This window comes from Benincasa hispida, chromosome 1 (genome assembly GCF_009727055.1).
Source record: "Benincasa hispida cultivar B227 chromosome 1, ASM972705v1, whole genome shotgun sequence".
Classification (NCBI taxonomy): domain Eukaryota; kingdom Viridiplantae; phylum Streptophyta; class Magnoliopsida; order Cucurbitales; family Cucurbitaceae; genus Benincasa; species Benincasa hispida.
In genome coordinates this window covers 83,445,470-83,473,148 of record NC_052349.1, presented here as the reverse complement: position 1 = coordinate 83,473,148, position 27,679 = coordinate 83,445,470, and the positions used below count along the sequence as shown (strand labels likewise).

At 35.9% G+C, this 27,679-nt stretch overlaps 2 protein-coding genes across 4 annotated transcripts; one reads left to right on the top strand and one right to left on the bottom strand.

Annotated features, from left to right (window-relative positions):
- Window positions 1–4,617: 4,617 nt before the first annotated feature.
- On the bottom strand, window positions 4,618–7,104 carry LOC120078062 (exocyst complex component EXO70B1). Its single transcript, XM_039032292.1, has one exon. It carries the CDS (start codon window positions 6,785–6,787, stop codon window positions 4,766–4,768), a length of 2,022 nt encoding a protein of 673 aa, XP_038888220.1. The 5' UTR covers window positions 6,788–7,104; the 3' UTR covers window positions 4,618–4,765.
- A 4,558-nt stretch (window positions 7,105–11,662) lies between these two features.
- On the top strand, window positions 11,663–27,244 carry LOC120084249 (5-methylthioadenosine/S-adenosylhomocysteine deaminase-like). 3 transcript variants are annotated; one of them, XR_005483621.1, is made up of 10 exons: window positions 11,663–12,014; window positions 12,127–12,299; window positions 12,713–12,871; window positions 13,344–13,493; window positions 13,645–13,788; window positions 15,517–15,673; window positions 16,182–16,354; window positions 25,430–25,491; window positions 25,938–25,993; window positions 26,153–26,238. XR_005483621.1 is itself a non-coding variant. In XM_039040151.1 (10 exons), exons 1-10 carry the CDS (start codon window positions 11,765–11,767, stop codon window positions 27,036–27,038), a joined length of 1,455 nt encoding a protein of 484 aa, XP_038896079.1. In that variant the 5' UTR covers window positions 11,663–11,764; the 3' UTR covers window positions 27,039–27,244. The 3 variants fall into 3 exon arrangements, 2 of the variants coding, with proteins under 2 accessions (XP_038896079.1, XP_038896084.1); XM_039040151.1 differs by lacking the exon at window positions 25,430–25,491 and adding an exon at window positions 26,949–27,244 and having other exon boundaries at window positions 26,153–26,255; XM_039040156.1 differs by lacking the exons at window positions 25,938–25,993; window positions 26,153–26,238 and having other exon boundaries at window positions 25,399–25,478.
- Window positions 27,245–27,679: the final 435 nt, after the last annotated feature.

Sequence of the window (27,679 nt, the reverse complement as noted above, 5' to 3'; positions counted from 1 at the left end):
GTAATAGTAAGTACCGTCAGGTGTGATAAATCGCCTCGTGATTAAATTGTAGTAGAAAAGTAGTCATCTGATACAGCTGGTCCATTTGTTAATTCTCTCCGTGCACAACGATCATGTCGTCCAGTAGGATATATATTCCGCATGGATTCGACGCTAGTCTTGGTCGTGCTTACCTCTCAAATCAATATGGTATAGTGCTGGGAGTGTATAGGACAATGAAAGTATCGTTCGCAGACCGAACTGTCTCAACACACGATCTGGATGATGCCACTCTACTATATAGAAGCATATAAGAGGGCTAACAATTAACCAGATATCTTCACCATCACGACAATAATTAAGGATGACCAAATCTGTTATGTGTATGACGTCCAAATAATCTGACAAAAAAAAAAAAGATAACTATACATCTAAAATGTTTTAAATACTCATTTATATATACATTTGTTGCCTGATTGTGCATCTACCAAATATTTTTCGGTACATGGGCAACATATTTGCTGACTGTTCAGAGGCAGCTAATACACCACTCCATCTAAAATTATAAAAAATACAATTACTTTATATTCTTACATAAAATTGTAACGAAATAAATATATAAATGAAATAATACCTGACACTAAGTGGACGATGATTTAGGGCCTGTAACTAGACTTGTGGTGCTATAATTGGAAATCTGTCATAAGCTCTTGTAGTAGTATTAGTGGCCCCACTATTTCCAACGCTTGTGCATTGGTAACCCGACAAAGTTCTCTATACAACCATGTAAGACATGCACCACCCCACGAGTACGTACCAGTGTGCTCGAAATCAGAAGTAGGGGGAGGAACATGAGATGCACTAAAGTATTTGACTTATCAGCAAACAAAAATCATCAATAAGCTGCATGATATATGCTCATGCCATACCTACATATGTTGATGTCTTCGGCATCGGGAGTAATTCTGGGAAACTGGGAAGTCAAACCAGGGGAATACTTAATCTTGATTCTTTCAGATCATCTAGTAGAACGCCCAAGAGCACGTCACAAACGTTCTTCCAGCCATACTATAAGTGAACCTGTCAAATGGTGTCCACTCGTAACCCAAACTATATGACAATATCCTGCAACGTGATCGTACATTCCCCACAAGGCAAATGAAATGTGTGGGTTTCTAGTCTCCAACGCTCAACTAGAGCAGGTGCCAATCAAGCTGGATAAAACCGATTTGTGCAACCCCAAGAAAACCTGTCTGCTCAACATTACTTAAGAAGTTCAAATTACATTACATAATAAAATCTATCACATAAAAGATACATAAAAAGTATATGAAAAGATACAATTACATAAAATAAATTCATTACATAAATTCGATACATAAAAAGTATATAAAATGAAACAATTACATAAAAAATATAAGTACAATTACATTACAAGTACACAAAAAATAAATTCATGATATAAAAAGTACAATTACATAAAATGAAACAATTACATAAAAAATACAAGTACATAAAATATACAATTACATAAAAAAATACAAGTAAAAAAAAGATACACCTAATAACCCGAAGACGAAGCACCTAATGTATATTGTGGACAAGTACGTCTGTTATGTCCTTTCTCTCTTGCAAATTGTACATCGCACTTTTTGGCTTGTCTCTCTTCAATCCATTTCATTATGAATGTGCATACTTTTTGGCTTCTCTTAGTAAGTCTGCATTTGAAGAACATCTGTAAATGATAATTCTAGCTAATAATCTGGGTGTTTTATTGGATGGAAGCGACCTTCATAACATCGCTTGAAATTGGACAATTTGTAGCATTCATCAATAAGTGGTATGTATGTCATACGCATGTAATTACAAACTGCAATTACATGAAAGCATGGAATCTTTAATGATTGCCACTTATTGCAAGAACATGTTCCTTCTTTCAAGCTCAAAACTTGGGTGTGTTGTTCTTTATAGGGAGAAATCTTACTTATGTCAGTTTGTACTTCAAAAGTTTGACTTTCCCTATCAATAGATGTCACCATATGCGCAGATGCTCGTTTTTCCCACCTCTTAAGATTTTTTAGGGCATATTCTGTATACATGACCCCACGATCGAGTGCTTCACTGATTTCTTGTCTCCGACGTTCAAAATACAGTATTGTGCAATAGAATGTTAGCCTAACCAAAGAAGTAATTGGTAACATTCAAGCACCTTTGAAAACACCATTCATGCATTCAGCTGCATTGTTTGTCATCCACCCATAGTGGTACCGTCGTATGATCGAGTCCATTTTTCCAAGTCAATATCTGAAAAATATTCCAAGGCATTTAGGGTGCAATTGTTTCAATTTTTTCATGCACCGAATGAACTTGCGCCTTTGGTGTTGATTTCCTACCTTAAACACCAAATTATTTTAGTTGCTTTGATTTATATTTCGTATTAAAATTACTGGCAACATGGCAAAGACAATATCGATGGTACACTCTAGGTTCACTCCAACCAATTTTCTCATCAGCAAGAATGCCCTTATGTCTATCAGAAGTCAAACAAATACCATCTTTTTGGGTAACATATTCATGCAATACCCACAAAAACCATGACCAACTGGACAAATTTTCACCTTCAGCAATAGCAAAAACAAGGAAAAATATATGTTCGTTTGCATCAATAGATGAGGCGGTCAATAACTTTCCCTTATACTTTTTGTAGAGATGAGTTCCATCGATTTGGATTAATGGCCTACAATGTTTAAACCCTTCTCTTGCAGGATAAAAGGACCAAAAAACTCGATCACACAGAGGGAAGGAAAAACCAATCTGTTCGTGTTCCTGGATTGTAATGAACAAGAGCACTAAACTAATACAAAAGCTCTGAATATGATTTCTCTCAATCACCAAACACAGCAATCAACGTTTTTCTCTTGGCTTGCCACACCCGTCTAGAATTAACATTATATTCATATTGTTTTTTAATTGCTTCTTGGAGTAGGGCCACAGGTACCCCAGGATCAGCTCTAACCAAATTTTGGATTTCGATACTCATGAAATTTGAATCAAGCTGTGAATGATCCTGTATCAATTCTGAAAACAAACATGAGTGTTCCCCTTGAAGTTTGGTGATTTCGAACATCTCATGAGTTTTACGCCGACATGCCCGTAACCTCGAAGCACAACCATCACTCCATGATTTACATCTGACATACCAAAGATCTTGATTTGATTCCACTACAACAGTTTCATAGTGTTCTGTCTCTACACCTATATTTCTTTCCTCCAAAGTAGACCCTAGTTCACATGTTGTATTTGTAATTTTCCAATCTATTTGGGTGAACATATCCAATGGTACTAACTCAAGATCATGTTCCCACCACTGTCGTTTCCAAATAATTCATCAACTTCAACGTCAATGTCACTATCTCCATCATTTCTAGGTTCAAGAATAACTAAATCTTCAAAACGCATCGACATATTTATTATGATTTTTTCAACTGTTATAGTTGACAAAAAAAAATATGTTAATATGTCAACCCAACAAAATCCAATTTTTAAGTTCAAGATCTAAATATTATAAGGCTCAAATCTAAGACTCATAAACTATACATTTAAATCAGCCCAAATAAAACAAAATAATATATTCATGAATCATACATTTAATTCAGTCTAAATGCAACAAAATAATATATATATATGAACCAATCTTCATTTTTAAGTTCATAAACATAATCGAATTTCTAAGTTCATAAACTTCATTAGACAAAATTAGAAAAGTAACCCAACAAAATCAGCCCAACCAAAATCTAATTTCGAAGTTCATAAACTAAATTAGACAAAATCAGCCTAACAAATAGACAAACTATACATATATTTCTAGATTTAACCCAACAAATAAATCATGGATCCATAAACTACACATTAAGTTCAGCCCAAATGCAAACAATATAAGTAGCATAATATATATATATATATATATGAAGATTATATATTCGAAAACAACGTAGGGAAATTTTTTTACCAGAATCAAAGAGAGGAGAAGCTTTCGGGCGAACGGTTGAATGGACGGTTAAATGGAGGCACACGACTTAAGGTAGGAGATTTTCGGATAATTTGTTCGGATGGACGAACAGAGGAGATTTTCGGATGGGGAAGACAAAAGAAAAGAGGAGGGAGAAGCTTTCGGATGGAGGAAGAAGAAGGGTCGCGACGGTTTAATAGAGAAGGGAATCGTGTACCCGGTACACTACTTAAGGTAATCGTGTACCGGGTACACGATTACTTAGTGCGTGCCAGATCAACAAGCACTCGTGTACCGAGTACACGATTTAGGGCTTATCGTGTATCGGGTACACGATTAAACAATTTAAAAATCTTTTTTTTTTTTATAATACTTTTAATCCTACCCTATTTTTGTCAATATATATTAAAATAACATTGTTTTTTTTAAAAAAAAAAAAAATATCTTATATCTAGCAATTGTTTACGGCATTTTCTTGGAATTCTGAATTAAAAAAAATAGTAGTGAATTAATAACAATATTTTAATTATATAAAAAACAAGAGACGTTACATGAGCATTTAAAAATTTTACAAATATCGAAATAGACTAGAATTAATAGAAGTCAAAAAAGTCCACATCAATGTTCTATTCCCACGTGTTATTGGGAGGAAAAAAATAAATCACAATAAGAAAAAAAATTATCAGTACAGAAATTCAATTAAATGGAAAGGAAAAAAAGAAAAAAGAAAAAAGAAAAAATTAAGAGACTGTATCCGAGTGAAATTTAGTGTTTCTACTATCTTCTTCTCCCCATAGACGCAGTATTTCCATCAAACAGGTCATCAATCAAACCTTCAATGTCTTCAGGCTGATACTTTATGTACTTCTCCGATTGTCTTCCCGGATCGAAATGCTGCTTGAATCTCCCAACGAACGAGCGGTACGCCGGAATCATCACCGCCGACACCGATATCCTAAGCTCCGATTGAAGTTGCTCGTCGCTCACTACCCAACTGCTTTGCGTTTTGTGTATTTCGTCGAACATCGCGTTGAAGCTTTTGAATCTCTCCTTCAATATCGGCTTCGACACCTTCCCGTTCACCAGCAATCCTTCGTGGCTTAGGCATTGCAATACCTTACTCCATGTTTCTCTCTGGTAATTTTTGTGGTATTGTCGCAGATTCGTCGATCGTTTCCGGCACCAACGGTCGCCCATCAACTCGGTAATTCCACTTGAGCCTTTGATCTTTTGTACTATGTACCTTCCGTTGTTCATCAGGAAGATGTACCGAAGAGATGCGTCGCGGTATAGTTTCGATCTCATTGCGAGATTCGCGTCGAGCAGATCCATTACCATTGCGATCTGAATTGCGAGCTGAGATTTTCTCGGCGACGCGTCGTCGTTCTCGTCCATTCTTGCCGGTCGGTTTTCATCGGCTTTAGGGTCGAGAAATTGGAAGACCTGTTCTAGGGTTTCTTTGTACTCGCATGCGTATTTTAGGTAATTCATTATGTAGCGTGTCAATGGATGAACTGCTCCTCCTGGAACTGGAATTTTCGCGTTGTCGCTTTTGATTGAGTTCTCTAGGTCGTAGAAAATGCCGACTATTGCTTCGCCTATCCCGTTTTTTGCCCCTTCGGCTTCGGAAATTAGCTCTGTTCTACAATTTTCAGGGAAGCCATTAATGGCTGGGATTAAATCGCGGATGGTTTCGTACATGTCAAGTAATTTGAACATCTTCTCCGCCGATCGTTTTGTTAAAACAACGGCGTTTGCGAAGTTGAGAAGCTTGATGACTACCGCTCTTGTTAAATTGCTGAAGAGCGTATGGGAAATGAAGGGATGATCGTTGAAAACAGAGTCACAAAGCTTCCACTCGCCTGGGAACAGAGACTTTGAGCATTTCTTGACGACGGCGATCCATTTGTCGATTTCCGATTGAAGAGTTTCCCATTGCATTTTCTGAATCTCGTCTATGCTAATACTTTCATACCCCAGCTTGTTCAATATTCCTTTGAACGAACTCTGCCGGAGGAAGCTGTAACTCATACAACATTCCTTCTCATAACCAGCGGAGATCATTGTTCCGGCAATTCTTTTCATGTTTGACACAGTTTCCGGCGCAAAAGACGGGAATATCTCTTCCTTAGCAGAATCGGACTCGGATGATTCAGGAACAGTGCTGTTTTGTTGATCTGTTGCTTCATTGATTGTTTTGAACGACGATTGCTTTGATGCTTTCCTGTCAGATTTCGAATCAAGCTCCCGATGTTTGCATTCTTTCAAAAGGGCATTGAATTCTTCATCCAATAATGACATCGCTCGCTGTAGAGCCGTGGTAGTCCGATTGAAAGAAGGAATCGAGGCAGTACTGGTAGGGAATTCACTTAATTTAATCGCAATCTTGGAAATGCGACCTAAAGCTTCGAAAAAGGAAGAATCCCGGTCAGGATCTTTCCCAAGCTTCGCCGGATATTTGTTAGAATTGTACCTGGTGATCATCGAGTCCACCATTTTCGACAACGAATGAACGGAGCTCGGAATTTCATGGATTAGATTGGATCCATCATCTCCAACATTGGACAAAGTCTGAAGAAATCGATCAACCTCTTCGAAAATCAAGGCTGTATCGGATTCAGAAAGAGGGTCTTCAATATAAGCATCGTCATCTCCGTCGGCAGGAAGCTTTTCGGAATCGGATTTAGCATCGGAAGCAGCAGCGTCGAGAGTCCGTCGAGGTGAGCCTAAATTAGCAATCTTTCTATTAAAATTTTTAGAAAAACTTTCAGACTTTTCTGGGGGTGGGTTTTTCTCCATGAATAAAACAATGGGTAGTGAGAAATGGAGAAAATGGAGAGATAAAAGAAAGGAAAGGAGAGAAATTAATTTGGTGAGGGAAGAAAAAAAGGGGAAATGAGAAAAGAAGAGTGAGTCCGGGTTCGTCTCTGTTTCTGTTTCTGTGTGTTTCTGTCTAAGGGAATCAGTTTGTGTGTTTTGGTGAAGATTAATGGAGGAGAACAAAATGTGGGGCTGGCAAAAACAGAAGGATTTAATGCTTTAATTGGCCTCTAATTTTCAGTTTGTTCGTTAACCGTTGACCCTTTTTTTTGTTTAATAAAGCTGTTTGTTTGTGATCCTCACGTATTTCTCTTTTCCTTTCATATTCTCTCTCTATTTAATCCTTTTTGTTTCTTTCTCACTCACCTGCTTGCAAAACATGGAATTTGGTTAAATTGCAGATTAGGTCCTATTGTTTGAATTAATTAGAATTTAGTCTTTATGGTTTGATAAAAAAAATTTAATTAGTCTTTATCTTAGCAATTATTTATAGGATTTTATCAAACTGTATATCAAATTATAAAGACCAAATTCTAACTTTTAAGACGGTTGCCTGTTGAGACTAAATTCTAGCTTTTTCTAAATTATATGGACCTTTAATACAATCACTTCTATTTTTTTTTCTCTTGGGAGAAGTGGGTCAATTTATACTAGAAGGGCAAGGAAAAACCAAACAAACCAGAAAAAACCTCTTAAACCGACCGAAACCGCTTATCTGGTCGGGCTAAAGCGGATCGGTTTGGTGGCATCGGGTTGAAAAAAATAAAAATTGAAAGTTAGTGATCAGTTCTGGGTTAGGAAAAAATGGGCTAAGAAACCGAACCTGTCAATTTAATATATATAATAAATTTCAAAACATGTTTCAACAGATAACTTAGTCAAGTTGGTAAGCAGGTGTAAAGGACAGTCTGGCTGGCTCGGTTACTAAGTCTTTCTGGTTTGGTTTCGGTTCGTATGAATTCTTTCCCGATTGAGCGGTTTGGTTCCAGTTTTCTATAAAAACCAAACCGTTTAGGCCTAATTTATACCCAATTGAGTTTACTTTATTTTTTATAACTATTTTTACTTATTTCTCAAAAAATAATTTAATAAATATATTCTTCTCCCATAATTATATGCCAAAGTGGGAAGAAACGTTGTCAAGTATTTTTTGTCCTTCATATTTATAATCAAAGTGGGAAGAACTTTCAAAAAATAATTATTTTAACCTCTTAAAAATGAAGTAAAAATGAAAATGATGAGACCAAAATGGTCACTGTTTGAAAGTACAAAAGTTACTCGACAATGTTTTGTGCAGTCATTTTGTAATATAGTTATAACTTTGTATTAAAGTGTTTCCATTAGTATAGTTTAGGATAAGGATATGTATTAAAATATTATTAACAATGACCAAAATGTTTATTTTTAAAGTAGAATAAAAAATCACGTTTTGGTTAAAAAAAGAAAATTCATGTTTTATGAAATTGTAAGATTGCATTTGAAATTATAGGGACTAAAATGGTAAGTAAACCAAAGCAATATTTAGACTAGTATATGTGTTTTCATTAAAAAAAACGAAAGAAAAAGAAGGCAATGTGAGTTTTATATAATATCAATGCTAGATTATAAATTATATATATATATATATGAAAAATTCTTATAAATAGAAAATTTTCAAAAATATGTTCACTTTATAACAAAAGGTTTCAAAATTACTTTTATATATATATATATATANCTATGCACCTATAAACATTTTCACTTTATAGCAAAAAGTTTCAAAATTACAATTATGACATAGCATGATAGTTGACTTCCTATGCACCTATAAATATTTTAGATCACAAAACTTTAGCATATCTATTAACTAAATATTTGAATTCTTATCAAAATTATAAGTTACAAAATCATTTTTTTCAAAAGCTACTTATTTTAAGTTTTGTTTGATAATTATTTGATTTTTGGTTTCATATATAGTTTTTCTCTAAATTTTTTGCAATAATTTTTTTCTTTCTAAAGTAAAAGAGTTGACTTTGTTATCTACTTTTTAGTTTTCAAAACTGAACTTAGTTTATGAAAATATTAACAGAAAGTAGATAACAAAACAAAAAAACTTCGAGTTAGTGTTTAGAGGCTCAATTAAAAAATAATAATAATAATAAAATAAAACAAAAAATTAAAATCCCGTTTGGTAATCATTTCATTTTTTGTTTTTATTTTTTGAAAATTAAATCTAATTCTTCTCCATTTCTTACAATAATTTGCTTCTTTATTAATTATAATGGGTTGAATTCTAAGCCAAATTTAAAAAACAAAAATGACTTTTTAAAAGTAATTTTTTTTTTTTTTGAAACTTTGGCTCAATTTTTTAAACTATTGGTAAAAAGTAGATAATTAATTAAGAAAGTTAGAGGTGAAAGTAGTATCTATAGGTTTAATTAAAAAAACAAAATTGTTACAAAATGGGACCTAATTGGTTCCTGAATGGAGCCTTAGTTTTTAAATTTTGTTTTGGTTTTTAAAAATATTCCTAAAAACTAAAAAGTATATAACAAAACAAACAAGCCAACATGTAAAATGAGTGTTTATAAGCTTAATTTTTTTTAAAATAATAAAAATAAAAAGTCAAATGGTTACGAAACTGGGCCTATAGTTTTTAGTTTTTAGAAATTTATTTGAATTTTAAAAATACTGGATGATTAAAAAGCGGCAGCCATTAAGTGGAGAATTTCCATCCATTTGCGGTCTCGTTCGCTTCTGTAACCTTAGACTCGTTACGCTGTTCGACTGAACTCGAGTCTAGAATCAACACCAAACAAAGCTTCACCTTAACTACGTACAAGGGGTCATTTTGCCGAGTTCCTTCGACATGGTTCTCTCAAGCGCCCTAGTATATCAACGGAGAAGTGTTTATATAAACTTAAGTTTTAAGAACTAAAGTCACATGATTATTTAGGCTCCGTTGGGTAACCATTTTGTTTTTTATAATTAAGACTATAGACACTACTTTCACCTCCCAATTCTATTCTTTGTTATATACTTTTCACCAATGGTTTAAAAAATCAAGCCACATTTTGAGAACTAAAAAAATTAACTTTTATAAAGTTGTTTTTGTTTTTAGAATTTGGCTAATGATTCAACCACTGTATGTAAGAATGATGTAAATCATGGTAAGAAATATAGAAGATATAGACTTAATTTGTAAAAACAGAAACAAAAAACAAAATGGTCACCAAACGAGACCTTAGTTTTTTGTTTTTATAAACTAAGCTTATAAGCAGACTCATTACTTTTGATGTTTTGTTATCCACACGTTTGATAACCATTTGGTTTTTAGGTTTGCTAGATGGATGACCCAAATTTAAGGGGAAAAAAATTTGTCTTGCTTTTTGGAAATAACGTTTTTGACCCTTTGCTGACATCAAATTTTGGTAAAATGATCAAAACGAAACCTTCCGTATGCGAATTGAGCTTTCTCACTCCCTTTTCTCTCTCCCAGATCCCTCTTTGGCGATTGGCCTCGCTCTACAACATAAACTGAAAAGAGAGAGAGAAGAAGAAGAAGAAGTCGGCCGAGGTTGGTCGTATGGTCTCGTCGAAACTAGTCGCGTGGTCTCATTAGAGAAGAAAAGCACCAATTCCACTGAAAAGAGAAGAAGGAAAAAAAAAAAAAATCTAAGGAAGAAGGAGGAGGAGAGGGGGAAGAAAAAAACTTAAGGGTAATTTTGTAGAATTGCTTGATAGTGATGTAAGCAAGGTCAAAATTATCAAGTTTTAAAAAGTGAGCCAAATATGACGGTGGTCTTTCAATCAAAGAAAAATTGCACAAACTATCCATGTATTATGGAGTTTGCTGCAATTAGACCCTTAAATTTTAAATTTGATTAATAAATTCGATGTGGTTTAATAAATGTTGTAATCAGACCCTTATATTATTTGATGTTCTATTAAATATGGGCACAAATCTAAGAAAAAGGAAGAAAAATGTTTATTGCGTAGGGGAGCTTTCACCGGTCACCGACGACAATCTTGGAGTGGTAGAGGGTGGTTGCAATCGTAGCAGCTTCAAGTTAGCCAAAATTAAAAATCCAACCAAATCTTCTAAGAAACCAAATTTAAAGTTTAAAGATGTAATTGCAACAAACTCCTTAATATAGAGTATTTGTGTAATTTTCCCATTAATCAATTATCTTCAACAATTTCATCATCAATGAGTATAAAAATAATAATTTTTATAGAAGAGATCTTTATTAAAAAACATAGAGTTTAATGGGATATGTTTGGTAGAAAATATGAAAACAAGGAATTAAATGAAAACAAAGTTGTATTTCATGTTTTTGAATATGTGTTTAATAGCAGAATTTAGAAATTGAATTCTAATTTAAATAATTACAAACTAATTGTACTTACCCACTAAATATTAATTGACAATAAGCTATTATTAATTTATTTATGAACATATTTTATGTTAAAAAATCGTAAAAATATATTTTTTAATAATATATAATTTTTAGGATAAATTAAAATTTTTGTCCATATAATTTAGTAGAAGGTAAAATTTAAGTTTTTTTGATTAATTTGAATTTACCTCCTATGATTTGATAAAAGTTTCATAAATAGTCTTTATTTATGGTTTAAAATGATTTAATAAATCATAGAGACTATATGTAAAGTTCTACAAATTATAGGAACTAAAATGTAAAATTTAAAACTATATAGACCAATTTTTAACTTTATTCTAATTATAGGGACGACATTTAAAATTTTAACATAATTTATAATATATTACGTAATAAATGTTTTATTTTTAAAAAATTGATTTGATTTTATAAAATGACATATACTAAATTTCTAAACAAATTTGAAGAAACCTAGTTGTTTTCAGAACTTAGGCAGTTTAGATTAGGAAACCGAAAATAATTTTATCGGCAAATAGTTTTGAGAAAGTTGACACATATTCACTTGAATTTACACTAAATGGAAGCTTGCAGACGGCAGAGTGAAGAAGCTATGGAGTCGAAGAGCAATCCCATCTTCAACTCTCTTATTGTTCTCCACAACGCTCTCATCATCACCATGGATTCCGAGAGCCGAGTCTTCCGGAACGGCGGAATTGCGATCTCCGGTGACAAAATCAAGGCCATCGGCCGCTCTTCCGATATTCTCCACCAATTCTCTGCTTCTGCTCACCACATTATTGACCTTCATTCTCAAATCTTGCTCCCCGGTCTCTCTCTTTTTCTTTCAATCTTCGAGTTAGTTCAACTTTTTCAATTTTCTGAATGGTTTTTTGAGTTTATCGTTGTTGTCTGAGATCTTGATCGGCCTTCAAAACACAGGGTTTATTAACACGCATGTCCACACTTCTCAGCAGCTTGCGAGGAGCATTGCCGACGATGTGGATTTGATGACTTGGTTGCATCATCGTATATGGCCCTACGAATCCAACATGACCGAGGAAGATTCCTACATTTCCACTTTGCTTTGTGGTATTGAACTCATTCACTCGGGTGTGAGTATCTGCATTTCTACTTCGAGTTCTTTTTCCTTCTTCTTTTTCGCTGTAATTGACGAAGGTCATGTATAGGTTAAATTATGTGTTTGCTTTAGTTCTCTGCTTTCAGAAACGTATCTATGGAATCATCTACTTTAGAAAGTAATTATTAAGTCCTTGAACCTTTAATTATGTGTATAATAGGTCCTTATTAATTGTAAGTTCACATTAAACTTACAGAGTTATTGGAGGGGTTTGTTAGACACAAAATTAAAAGTTTAGGAGCTTAATAGAATTTTTCTAAAATATGTGAATGATACAACACTTAAATTGCTCATACACCTTTTAGGAACTTTTAGACAATCAGGAACTAAATACGTAGAACACTTTCAGGGATGAAACTTACAATTTAACTTGATATATCTGTTCAGGTAACATGCTTTGCTGAGGCAGGGGGGCAATATGTATCTGGAATGGCTAAAGCTGTAGAGTTGTTGGGTTTACGGGCGTGCTTAACTCAGTCAATAATGGACTGTGGGGAAGGATTGCCAGCTCCTTGGGCTGATATAACTACTGATGATTGCATTCAGGTTTATCTTGTTTAACTTTATATATCAATGATCCTCTCTCTTTTACTTCTTTTTAACAACAATAAAGTTCACTCATATGAATAGCAATGTAGAGCTAGTATTTAATTTAAACTTCGACACTAGTGATGCTTTCGTCCTCCAGCTGTTAGAGAACTTTTGTGTAGATAACAGATTAAATGATTAGATGTTATCCTAGACTAAAGTGCTGGTTGAAGATTAACCAAAACGTTACTCCAGAGGTTATCTTGGAACTTGGAAGATGAAAGCAAGACAAAATTTTGAATAATTACTTTGATAAAATTTTTGGTTATGTTTTTGATGTTCATAGTCAGAAGGTTAAGCCACTTGTTTGTTTTTTGGTTTCGCGAAGTGATTTGCTCCTTATCCTTCTAAATAACCAAGTTAAATTTGTTTCCGTTTAATTAGAAAAACCATATTTAACAATTTCTTAATCTACTTTTTTCAAGGGCAGTCTCAAAAAGAGCTTTACAAGAAGTACCACAACACGGCAGATGGGCGCATCAGAGTATGGTTTGGTATCAGACAAATTATGAATGCAACAGAACGTCTATTGATTGAAACAAGGGATAATGCATTAGAACTAGAAACTGGGATCCACATGGTGCTTCTATCTTCTTTGCCTATGCTTTTGCAGTCTTGAAATTGTTCAAATTTTATTGAGTTCCAATTGTATTTAGTTGTATGTCCTATCAATGGGGCTAAAGCTGCCAATCAGTTGTTGAGTTTGACTTTATTTGTTATGTGCATTTTAGCATGTTGCAGAGATAGCCTATGAGAACCTGAAAGTGATGAATGAACGAAAAGTTGATCATGGAACAGTTACTTACCTGGAGGAAATACAGTTTCTGCGAAACAATTTACTTTCTGCACATACTGTTTGGGTTAATGACAATGAGGTGAGCAGTTATACGTTTCCATGTGCTCTGACTTCTCAGAAAGTCTGCATAGTTTGTTATTTCTCGAAATTTTTTCATCTTCTGCAAAAATATTTATAAAGTCAGCTTTTATAAGCTGAATGGAAGAAGAAAGGTCGGCAAAACCTCCCTACATTTTATTATGGCTTGGAAGATTTTGTTTTATATATTGCTTGCTAGATCTTTCAATTATTAACATATATCTTGTACTGCATTGTTCAAGACCATTAAAATTCTTTGTAATTTTTGGAAGCCAAACAAGGATTTAGTAATTTTTTGAAGCCATACTTGACAGCTAAGCTGTAGGTTCTTCTTCTTCTTCTTCTTCTTCTTTCATTTTCATTTTTAAAAAAAATTATTTATGAGAAACCAATGTTTCGTTATGAAGAATGAAAAGACATACAAGGGCATCAAAGAACTAGTCCCCCAAAAGGAACCCACATCTAGCTACAGAGGAACATACTCCAATTCAAAAGTTGTAGATTCTTTTGACACTTGTGCTATAGAGTTTGTTGTTGCATGGTTTCAGTCGAACAGTTGACCAAACTGATCAAGTGCATGTCTAACATGGTTTGCAGTGGCAACGCTTAAGAAGCGAGTATGGTTGAATCTTAAGTTAGTATGAACATCGGCGTGATGTATGCTAAATGCCCTCCAATGTTTAAGTTAGTACAAGTTTTGGGTTTGATATAGTTTGGATAAAGTAGAGACTAGAGAGGATGCCTTGATTACTTCTAGTCATAGGTGCATTGCAAGTATGGTAACAAAATGCATACCAATCACAACCTTTGACAGATGCAACTTGATGGTGTTTAGCCTGCCAAGGTGTCGTTCATTAAGCATAGTCTAAGTTGACGCTTGCTAGGACAACATAGGAAACTTTGCAGGCTTTTGAATGGATGTGATGCCCCACTGTAGCTACAACCAGGGTGGATGTAATGAGATGCACTAGTCACATCAAATATGGCTAATGCCACAAAGTGGTTAAAGGATGTCTAATGTGACCTTCTTTGTGCCCTATTAGACCTCGTGGGCCAATTTCAGGTCTCACCTCAGTCATGGTTATCAGTTGGGACTAACCTAGCTAGGGAGCTTCCTGGTCTCCCTTTTTCAGCTGCGACTTAGGCTAGGTTGCCTTCTGGTCTACCAAGGCTATGTTGCTTCCTAGTCTCACTCTGGGGCAAGGTGGCTTTTAGTCTCTGTCGGTTGAACTACCTACAATCCCCCTGGGACGGTGGCTTTCTAATCTCACCTAGGTCAAGCTATGGGTAGAGAGTACAGCTTCTCAAATCACTTGGGCAAAGCTACTAGATATATAGGATCACCCAGGCTTCACATTCTTATCTTCCTAATTTCTTACCTGGTAGAGCTTTGGTGCTTCTTGGACAACTGAGGTGGCTATCCCGTAGCAATGTCTATTGCCACTATGAAGCTGAACATGTTGATGGATTCTATTCAAAGATTCACGCTAGTTAGGCAGTTGCTTGAAATGTATACAGACTTGAATCAGTACAACTGTTGAACACACATATTTTATTCTTATATATCAAATCATCATTTTGGCATTTTGGAGTAAATTTGAATTTTTGGGCACTGTTTCTTGCTATCTGTTCCATTCAAGAATGTGCTTTCGGATTGATAAATACTTTTGTGTGTCCATGTTTTTCACAAATTCCTTGTATAATACAACTATTATTGATATCTTGTCAGATTAGTTTTCTTTCAAGGAATGGGGTCAAAGTATCCCACTGTCCAGCTTCGGCAATGAGAATGCTTGGATTTGCACCTATCAGAGAGATGCTTGATGCTGGTATTTGTGTTTCCATTGGAACAGATGGAGCACCGTCAAATAATAGAATGAGCATAGGTTTGTTTCAGTCCGGAAATTCTAAGAAATTGAACACTATTTCATGTGTTTTACAGAAATTATTTAAGGGGCTAAAACAATGTGGTCGATGATTTTTATATTGTTGGAGTATGAGAGAGATTAAAAGCCTGCATTTTTTAACCATACACATTGGTGGCCACAAAATAATTTTTCATCAAATCATATAATACTATATCTGCATTTTACTTTGAACTGACACATCCTCTTCTGAGCACCTCATTTTTAAGGATCAATTTGGCACACCCTCACATGCTGATCAATGGAACCTTTTATATTGGCTGTCATATAGACTTTATTGAGTACATATTTTGGGTCTATTGGCATTAATGTCTTACCCCAGAGTTGAATGTAACATTGTAAAGATGTAAACATTGATCATAACACAGTAACCTCGAGTTTATAGACTCTTCATGGAGAAAATTTTAGCATGGCACCATGCATATTATTACAATGGTTGTTGAGAATGTAATGTCTAAATATTTTGCAGTTGATGAGATGTACCTTGCATCGCTGATTAATAAAGGCCGGGAAGTCTATGCAAATGGAACAACCAATCCCTCTGTTCTTCCTGCTGAAGTAGTCCTACAAATGGCGACAATAAATGGCGCAAAATCAGTACTTTGGGAGAATGAAATAGGATCACTTGAAGTTGGGAAGAAGGTAATGTTTTTTTGGCCTTGTATTTACTGGCCTTCTTTCAGTTTCCATTCAGTTTTTACTTCTTTTGTTCTGTGTTATTTAGGTAGAAACTAGGGTGGACATTGCTCCATCATGATGGTTTCAGACCTTGACCGAACATGATACGAAATCCTTAGCGAATTGGAATTAGAAATCTTTTTGGATGAGAACCCCTGATTCTCCATCACTAAAACCCGCAGATCAATATGAATTCAACCCTAAGGACTGAGTTAAACACGGATTGCCTTAAGATCAAATATCTTAGATAAAGAACAAGTTTCCTAGTCCAAGATTCGAACATTCTACAAGAAGGATGATCAATCCCACTTGAATGTTCTTGGCATACAACTCAAATGAATTGCAAATTCAAGCTCTCTGGCTAACCTTGAAAACAAGTACAAAGGCGAAAACTTAATTCATCGTGGTCTCTTTAAAACAACCTAATAGCAAGGCTTAAATAACCTCCCAATAAAAACCCTAATACAACATAAAAAGACTAAATTACCCCTACTTTAATGTCATAAAAAGGATAAAATTGAAAGTGCTAAAATTACATCAAAATTATTAAATAAAATATAAATAATAATTTGATGTTTGAGTGGTTCATATCATCCACTCCTTTTGAAGGATTCGTCCTCAAATTCAAGTCAAAGCCTTGTAAAGCAGTTTTGAAGTCATGGGAAGAAGATGATGTTAATTTCCTAGCACTCCTTTTGGATGGTCTCCCTTGTAAAGCAACCTTGTAGTCATGAGATGTCAAAGGTTGATTCCGTCTTCAATTTCGTCTATTTTGGAAAGAACATCGGTCCTTCCAATGCTCATTCCAATTGTGATCATCAAAAGAACTAGGCACTATCATTGAACTTTGCTTCATAGTCAAAGCTTTAACATCTTGCAAAACCTCAAAGGATAAACTAGGCAAACTTGATGAAAGTTCGTCTATCAGAAAACAAACGCTTTTGTTAACCTCACAAATTTCTAAACTCTCATTTTTGTCTATAGACTGAGTATTACTCACATGCTTTTCTTCAACATACATTTCTATTGCTTTTGTCTCCGTCTCATGCCTTTTGTTTTCCAACTCACAAACATCAAGTTTTACTAAGTTTTACTTCTCTTGGAAGCAATGATACAACAATAGGATCAAAAGTTACTTTGGACTCTAATGAAATAGCAATGTTAGCACAAAGTATGCTAGTTTCAAGTTCACTACCATCTACTTTCTCTACTCCACTATCACTGTCACATGCCTCTCTAGAAATAAGTGGTTCAACAATAGTTTCAAGATTCCAGTCATGTGAGTCATTGCAATCTAATGATCTACTAGACAAAACATCATGATCGTGCATAGACACAACATTATCAAGTTTCTCTTTTTTACTTCCTACCTTATCAAAATGCTCAGATATAGTAGATAAACTAACCTTTTCCATTAACTTGTTGGTATTAGTAGTAGATTTAGAGTTAGTGTACCTTGAAAATCTCCTTTGGAGTTGTTTTTCTATCTTGATGGCGATGTGCACCATCTCTTCCAAATTCTCACAAGGTCGAATTTCTTCTCGATCGGCAAGCATATCGACAATCTCCTCATTAAGTCCTTGGTAGAATCGATCCATGGTAGCTTCTTCATCCTCAAATATGTTAACCTCCTCAATTAATAATATCTCCTCATAGTAAGTGTTTACACTTGCTCCCTTGCTTCAAAGTTTGCAATTTGTGAAAATACTTAGAAACAAAGCGCTTCCTTATAAGAAGCTTGATTTCTTTCCATGAGGGTATTGCATTATTTCCACTTCTCCTTTTCAACAATAAATAATTCCACCATCTTAATGCATAATTCTCAAATGTAGTGTTGAAAAAAGAGGAAGAAAGGAACACAAGATTTACGTGGAAAACCCTAAAATAGGGAGAAAAAACCACGATAGAGACTGTTTTTTATTATTAATTCTGATACACAAAGTACAAGATAATAGGCCAAATAAATAGACTAGTGGGAAGCCCTAGGGTACATACAATTACTAAAATACCTCTAGGGTTACAAGCTATTTTTCGACACTTCCCCTCAAGTTGGGGCGTAAATATCAATAAGGCCCAACTTGCTGACACAGTAATCAAAGCTGTCTCAGTAACCCTTTTGTGAGCACATCTGCAATTTGTTGATTTGAGGGAACATAAGGAATGCATATACTTCCGTTGTCAAGTCTTTCCTTGATGAAGTGCCGGTCGATCTTAACGTGTTTTATTCTGTCATGTTGAATAGGATTATTTGCAATACTTGTTGCTGCCTTATTATCACAAAATAGTTTCATTGGGGGCTCATTGTCTTGATGAAGATTTGACAACATTTTCATCAACCAGATTTCTTCACATATCCCTAAACTTATGGCACGATACTCAGCTTCTGCACTACTTCTGGCCACAACTCTCTGTTTTTTGCTCCTCCAGGTCACTAGATTACCCCAAACAAATGTGCAATACTCTGATGTTGATTTTCTATCAACAACAGACCCTGCCCAATCAGAATCAGTGTAGGCTTCAATGCAGCGTTTATCAGACTTCTTGAACATTAACCCCTTACCTGGTGTACCTTTCAGATATCGTAGGATGCGTTCAACTGCTGTCATGTGTTCCTCACAAGGAGTCTGCATAAACTGACTGACATCACTCACTGCATATGAAATATCAAGTCTCGTATGAGATAAGTATATCAATTTCCCAACTAACCGCTGATACCTTTCTTTATTGACCGGGACACTATTACTGGTATTGCTGAGCTTTGAATTATATTCAACTGGGATGTCAGTAGGTTTGCACCTTATCATTCCTGTTTTCGTTAAAAGATCAATCGTGTATTTCCATTGGGACACTAAGATTTCGTCCCTTGACCGGGCTACTTCCATTCTGAGAAAGTATCTTAACTTCCCAAGGTCTTTAATTTCAAACTCTTTGGTCATCTTTGCTTTGAGTTTCACAATTTCATCATTGTCATCACCGGAGAGCACAATATCGTCAACATACACAATGAGAACGGCAACCTTCCCTGAAGTTGACTTCTTTATAAATAGTGTGTGATCTGAGTGCCCTTGGGTATACCCTTGTCCTTTGATAAAGGTGGCAAATCTGTCAAACCAGGCTCTTGGAGACTGTTTCAACCCATATAGCGACTTTCTCAGCCAGTAGACTCGTTGTTTGAACTGATCTTCAAATTCGGGGGGAGGATTCATGTAGACTTCCTCCTCAAGTTCTCCATTGAGAAAAGCATTCTTTACATCCAGTTGATGCAGAGGCCAATCTTTGTTAACTGCAACTGATAGCAAAACTCGGATAGTATTGAGTTTAGCCATGGGAGAGAATGTCTCGGGTAATCTACCCTAAAGGTTTGGGTAAACCCTTTGGCAACTAGCCTGGCCTTGTACCGATCAACAGTCCCGTCCGACTTGTACTTTATAGTGAAAAACCATTTGCATCCTACTGTCTTGTGTCCTTTGGGTAGGATCACCTGGTCTCATGTTCCATTTTTCTCAACAGCCCTCATCTCCTCCATAACAGTAGCCTTCCAAACTTCAGTTCCCATTGCTTCCTGTATGTTACTCGGTATCACCCCTGTATCTAAACTGGTGGTAAACGCCCTAAATTCAGATGACAGGTTACTGTAGGTCATGTAACTATGCATAGGGTACCTTGTACATGACCGAATACCTTTCCTCAGGGCTATTGGAAGATCAAGAGAAGCATCATGCTCCTTCAGTTTGTCAGAATTTCCACTGTGATCCCTAGTCTCCTCTGCCTGGGTTTCATCTTCAGACATCACCTTTTCACCATTATCTCTAGTACACTCACATTTTCTAAAGTTATGTCTGAATCATTATTTTCCGTAGTCTTCCCATATGCTATAGTAGTGCTGTCAGCACCTTTTCCCCCTTTTTCCTCTCTGCATTCATTAGTCTCAGTACAAGTATCAATCTCATTAATTTCAAGAATACACGTACCTGATGTCGGGTTTGACTCATGGACCGGAGCCGGAGATGCAATAGGTGACGCTGCTTCCTTCCTGAGATTCTTCCTATAGTATGTTATCCATGGGACTTGATTGGTAGGGAGGATAGGACTGACATGTTCGGGAATGGGAGATGACTCCAAGGGAACTATATAAGTGGACCAGTTAGTCTCTTCACTAGATGTCCCCTTCTGAAGATGGCTAACAGGGAAGAAGGGCTGATTCTCAAGGAAGGTGATATCCATGGAAACAAAATATTTGCGAGAGGATAGGTGGTAACATTTATAACCATACTGATAAAGTGGATACCCAACAAAGACGCATTTTTTAGCATGGGGGGTGAATTTCGTACAGTTTGGACCATGGGAGTGAACAAAAGCAACACAGCCAAAAACTCGAAGTGGTACATCGGAGACTAAACGAGTAGTGGGGTAGGACTCTTTCAAACAGTCTAATGGGTTTTGAAAGTTGAGGACTCGGGAAGGCATTCGGTTGATTAAGTGAGCAGCAGTAAGGATGACATCACCCCATAGGTAAGACGGGAGTGATGTAGATAGCATCAAGGACCTGGCAATTTTCACTAAATGACGATTTTTTCTTTCAGCTACCCCGTTTTGTTGGGGAGTGTAGGCACACGAACTTTGGTGGATAATCCCTTTTGATGCAAGGAACTCCTGGAAGGAAGTGTTAAAGAATTCCCGCCTATTGTCACTTCTCAAAATACCAATCCTGGCACTAAACTGGGTTTCCACAGTGGCATAGAATTGCTGGAATACAGATAACACTTCGGACTTATCAGTGAGAAGAAATACCCAAGTAAGCGAGTGTGATCATCTATAAAGGTGACAAACCAACATTTCCCTGTGGAGGTAATGGTTGGTGAGGGACCCCAAACATCATTGTGGACTAAAGGGTTTGGATGGTTTATAGGACTGGGAATGGAAGGAGACACGACTCTGTTTGGCACGAATACACACATCACAATTTAAAAAAGACATATTAATATTACGAAATAAGTGCGGAAATAAGAATTTCATGTATTGAAAGTTTGGATGTCCTAAGCGGTAATGCCATAGCAAAAAATCATTCTCAGAATTAGAAAAATTTAAAGAGACCAGGCTAGTCTTATAATCATTCTTAGAGGAAGCATCATCCGTCAGGAAGTAGAGTCCCCTATCATACCGGGCAGTGCCAATCATCGTCCCCAAGCTCAGATCCTGAAATAAAATAGAGTCGGGTGAAAAAACTGCCTGACAATTCAGATCTCTTGTAATCTTACTGATGGATAACAAATTATATGAAATTTTAGGAACATGCAAAGCATCTTGCAAAACCAAACCTTCAAATAGAGTTAAATGCCCCTTTCCTGCAACTGGTGTGAACGACCCATCTGCAATCCTAATTCGTTCGTTACCGGCACTTGGACAATATGAGAGGATCTAATCAGAGGTACCAGTAAGATGATCTGTCGCCCCTAAGTCAACAATCCAAGCTTTTTTCCCGTTAATACTAATAAGACCAAAAGACTGGATATTACCTGACTGGGCAATGACACTGACTCCAATTGTACTCAGGCTGGTCGTACTATCTACTAAGGGTTGCTGAGGATTCTCATTTACCGAGTCACTCATAAGGGCATGTCCAGATGTTGATTTGTCATGTGACTGGCGACGCTTATTGATTGGGGACCGTCCATGGAGCTTTCAACACTTGTCCTTTGTATGCCACGACTTTTTACAATGCTCACAGACAAGAGTGGGCCTTTTATCGCCATCAGTACTTGAGGACTTAATTAGGGCGTTGCCCCAGAATCCGACTCTGAACGGCATCAAACTTCGAATTTAGACCGGCCAGGAAGTCATAGACATGATCTGCTTCTTCAATTTTTGCATACTGTGCTCCGTCATGAGCACATTTCCAGATTGTCTTCCTACAAAGATCCATCTCCTGCCACAAAAGAGTCATTTTATTAAAATAGGACGTTACGTCTATAGTGCCTTGCTTACATTCATGTGCCTGTTTTCGTAACGTATAGAGCCAGGATGCATTCTGCCTCTATGAATTAAGTTGTTGAACAACATCCCAAATATCCTTGGCAGTTGCAGCATAGAGCATCGGTCTGCCAATCTGAGGTTTCATACTGTTAATCAGAACAGATCTCAACAACGAGTCTTCTCCTTTCCAGATCTGCTCTTGAGGGTCTCCTTGAACGGGCTTAGGTATCTCTCCAGTCAAGTATCCAAACATATATGGATTGAGACCAGGAAAAGTAGTTCTGACCATTCAATTTCTCTCCAGTAATAAACCCTGTAGAATTTCCCATGGATCTAGACAGGATATTTGTAGTGGGTAAAATAGGGAAAAAATTTACTGGGTTTTCAGAGTATACTGTTATGTTGGCCGAGACATTTGGTTGAGAGTTAGTCCCAAGAACCGTTCCGAAATCTGCAAGTTGTTGTTGTAGATGGGCAAAACGCCGTTGGAGATCACTTGTAGACCCCTGGCAAAGCTGATGTGCAGATTCGACCGCCGGCACCATCGAAGCAGGCCACTGATGAGAAGTCGCACCGGCTATTGATTCTGCTCAACCACAGCAGCCGGCTGGAAGAGGATGTGAAGTTGCGACCGGCGGGATCTGCTTAGGCTGGCTTGTCGCACCAGTTAGGTCGACCGACGATGAGGTGTAGCTGGAGCCGTGCGGCTGGAATCGCGGTGGTTGGGAGTGGTCGAGCGGTTGGAAAACATTGGGCTCGAGCGTCTGGAACATCCGCGACGGTAAGGAGTGGTCGAGTGGTTGGAAAGCGTTAGGGTTGCGCGGCTGGTACATCCGCGGCGATTGGGAAGCGGCTGGAAAACGCTAGGGTCACGCGGCTGGACGATTTCCGGTTCGGCTAGGGATGGACAGCTGGAACTGGGCCGATTAGGGTTAGGGTCTGAAACGGATTGGATGATTTTTGGCAACGCGGCTTGGAGGTATTGTTCCATGGCTTCCCGAATGGCTTTGGTGATATCGGCTTCCCGACTAGTTCCAATGGAGGTTGCTGATGGAGAATCTGGTCTATTTTCATCAATGATGACTAGGGTTTCGTCATCATGCTCTGATACCATGTTGAAAAAAGAGGAAGAAAGGAACACAAGATTTATGTGGAAAACCCTAAAACTGGGAGAAAAAACCACGATAGAGACTGTTTTTTTATTATTAATTCTGATACACAAAGTACAAGAGAATAGACCAAATAAATAGACTAGTGAGAAGCCCTAGGGTACATACAATTACTAAAATATCCCTAGGGTTACAATCTGTTTTTCGACAGGTAGAAACCATCAACTTTACCTTTTCCTTTTCACTATAGTAGTAGTCATCAAATATGACATTAATTTCCTTCACCCAAAGAAGATACTCATCCGGATTGAAATTACTTCCAGAAAACAATGGAAGCCTGTTTTAATCAACACGATTCCTCAAAGCTCGTCTTTGTGTATACATGACATACGAATTTCAGTGGCTTATGATTCATGAAAATTCAGCTACTTAATTAACATGCTTGCTTCACATGCCTGCTTCTAAATTCTTTTCCCTTTCATTCTGATTTTACGTTCTGCTGGTCTCCCTCAATTTTGTTCATCTTTTCTTTTCCTTTTTTCCCCTCAATTCCACTCACACACTTTTCCCTCAATTTTGTTTATCTTTTCTTTTCCCTTTTTCCCTCTCAATTCCACTCACACTTTTCCAATATATTTTCTTTTTTTCTTCTTCAATTTTAATCAATCGGCCGCGGACATCTTCAAATAGACATCCCCAATTTGAAGATTCAATTTTTGGTTTCTTTCACCGATCCTGCAGCAGCTGCAATTCTTCAATTCTTTTTTTTCTTTCAATTTCAATTTCAGTCTTTCTGCTGCAAACAGAATTACTCCCTTTTTTTTTTCCTCGTCAATAGTTTCCTTCCACTGCAGCACAGACCCTCAACACAATTCAATTCTCTTTTTCTTTGGTTTAATCACCTATTCATTTTTTTTCGACAGCCCAGATTCACTTCCGACATACAATCTTCCAATTCTTCTTTTCTCAATAAAAAAAATCAAAGCTTAATAGAAATCAATTAAACCAAGATCTCAAACTATTTTTTTTTTCTCAGCACAATATAAATAAAAAGGCAAAGCCAAATCTGAAATACAATAAGAGAATACACACAGGATATATCCGATCTAGAGCGCTTAGGCTCTGATACCAAATGATATGAAACCCTCAGAGAATTGGAATTAGAAACCCTTTTGGATGAGAATCCCGAATTCTCAATCACTAAAATCCTCAAATCAATATGATTTCAACTCTAAGGATTGGGTTAAACACGGATTGTCTTAAGATCAAATATCTTAGACAAAGAACAAGTTCCTTAGTCCAAGATTCACGATCAAATATCTTAGACAAAGAACAAGTTCCTTAGTCCAAGATTCAAACACTCCACAAAAAGGATGATCAATATTCAATCCCATTTGAATGTTTTTGGCATGCAACTCAAAATGAATTGCAAATTTAAGTTCTCTAGCTAGCCTTGAAAACAAGCACAAAGGCTAAAACTTAATTCATCGTGATCTCCTTGAAACAACCTAATAGCAATGGTTAAATAGTCTCCCAATAAAAATCCTAATACAACAAAGACTAAATTACCCCAACTTAAATGTCATAAAAAGGATAAGATTGAAAAAGAGATCTTTCTCTTCGTACCTCAGATCAAGAGGAAGGGTATTAAGCTGGCCTATATATAAATATATATTATATATAAAAAGATTCGCTGTCTTTTAACCGTCTGTTCTTCTTTGTCAACGCTACGTTGGACCTAAAGGAAAAGGCGCTACTTAGCCCTAATAAATAATAATTTGATGTTGGAGCGGTTCATATCAGAATGACTTACTGGGCCTTTGGTCATTAGATAGACTGATAGCTCTATTTTGCAATCATAAATTAGTTGTGCACAAAATGTTCCGTTTTAATCATTGATGACCCTAAAAAAATTGTTTCCTCTAGTACTAGGTCTGATTTCTAAATGAAACTGTAGGAGCCGCAAGAGGTATGCTGATAACCGACTGTTACAATGTTTAAATATTTGTGAATTTTCAGGTTAGCTGACTCATCCCTTGATTCATTCAATTGATCTGCCATTTAGTTCTTTAATATTTTGATGTGAGAATACTCATAAGACTTTAATATCTTAGATTGGTGGTCAAATTTGAACCCATTTCTCTAAGTCTCTTCACCTTTCCCCCCCTAAATTTATGTTAATAGAAACCATAGACTATTATGGTTGTTTAAAAAGAAGAATGGCAGCTCAGTCAGGACAATGTAGACATAAATTGTTGTGCAGGACCTTGTACAAACTCGTTAGAATCTAAATAACCAATGTAATTCGAGGCATATCAAAATTATGTTATAAAGAAAAAAAAAGGCGTTTTTTTAGAGTTCAATTGGATAAATAAAACCATTGGCATTTCTAGCGGTCGAGCAATTAATGCAACCTGTTATATTCAAACGTTTGAGGATGATTTGTTGTACTAACTTGATGGTAGGCGGATATGGTTGTGATCAATCCTTCTTCTTGGTCCATGGTTCCTTCCCATGACAGGTATTTATTTCCTTCCTAAAAGAACAATTAGATGTTTCATTTTTTAAATCTTAATTAGCTTTGTATGATATGTTTTGTTGTTGAGAGTGCTTATTCTCGTTCTCGCTTGAGCACGGGAACTATAAATAAACTGATAACATTGCTTGATTGCTTTTGCAGTATTTCCTGCCTTGTCTATAGTATGAGGACTGAAAATGTGATATCTGTAATGTGCAATGGCAAGTGGATAATGAAAGATAAGAAGATCATTAATGTGAATGAGGTACTTCACTTCAATTTTCGTTCTTAAACAATACAAGCTCTATTTTATTACAGATACAGTTGAGTCAAATATATATATAGCTTTTAATTGATTTAAAATGACGATAGCTCATTGGTAATTGACATGTATCTTTTCTCTTGAGATCAGAAGTTTAAATCCAGTATTCTCACTTGTCAAGGACTAATATTTAATAAGATGAAAAATCGACCATTGAAAACTGAAACTGAACAATTAAGCTTTGGATATTATAGCTTGTTTGGTTGTTCATGTTTCATGAATCGCTCGTGTAACAAAAAGTAGAAATAGCTATAGATTTAGTTTGATATGCAGAATTATATCAGAGGCCTAGTTAGAAATATTGCAAGATTATTAGTAGAATATAGTTTGCTCCAGGCAAGAACACTCAAGAACAAAGAAAACCCAAGAACACTCAAATATGAAAATATGCTATAATATTATAAGAAAAAGCAACAATATAACCTAGCATTTCGAGAGGGGTAATCTCTCCCAAATTCTCCACAGGAAATCTCATAAAATTCTTCTACAAACTTACTAGCTATTTATGAACATGCCCCTTCTAATAATCATACCAATAGTCTACTAAGAATCCTACTATATCTCTAATTGGGGTTCTCACAAGTTACTTGGTAGTCTCGAGATTGAACATGTCTATCCCAAAATTTGAATGGACAGGAAGATGTAATTTTGATGGCAAAACAAGCTTCCAAGGAGCTGCTGGAGAGAGCAGGAATAAGAATTCCGAACAGAATGAATTTCATCTAATTGGCCAAGCAGGTTATCTTCAGTTTGTTGTTTTTAATTTTCATTCAAGTGCTTATCTTTGCAAAATGCAAATAATGGAATTTTTATGCTTTGTTGTGTTTATATTTTGAAAGAAATGGTATTTTTCTCCTGACCAGTTAGTTTCATTTGCAAATTCAAAATCTAACCAATTTGCAAAGAGTTAGTAAAGATTCTAGTTGCCACAATTTCTTTATACATCCTTTTTTGAAGTTGCTTTGTAGTTACAAATTTCTTTGTTCTCTCAATCAACTTTGTATGGAATTGCTTAAAATATTGTGCAAAAATGGCATAGATGATTTAATATGGTGTTGCAGTTGAAAAGATCTTATATTTAAACCAGTACAATCATATTGCACTTTTTTTTTTTTTTTTTTTTGGGAACTTTTAGACTTTGGGTCGTTTGATGATTATTTGGTTTTAATTATTTTCGTACTTATTTACTATAATTTTCATCTATTCTTACTAAACACTTGAATTCTTAGCCAAATTTAAAAACAAAATTAAGTTTTAATTTTCTTTTTAATTAAAAAAATGTTTTCAAAACTTGGCTTAGTTTCTTAAAACATTTCAAAAACGTAGTAAACAAAATAAAGAAAATGAGGATCTCGTGCGGCTTTCTT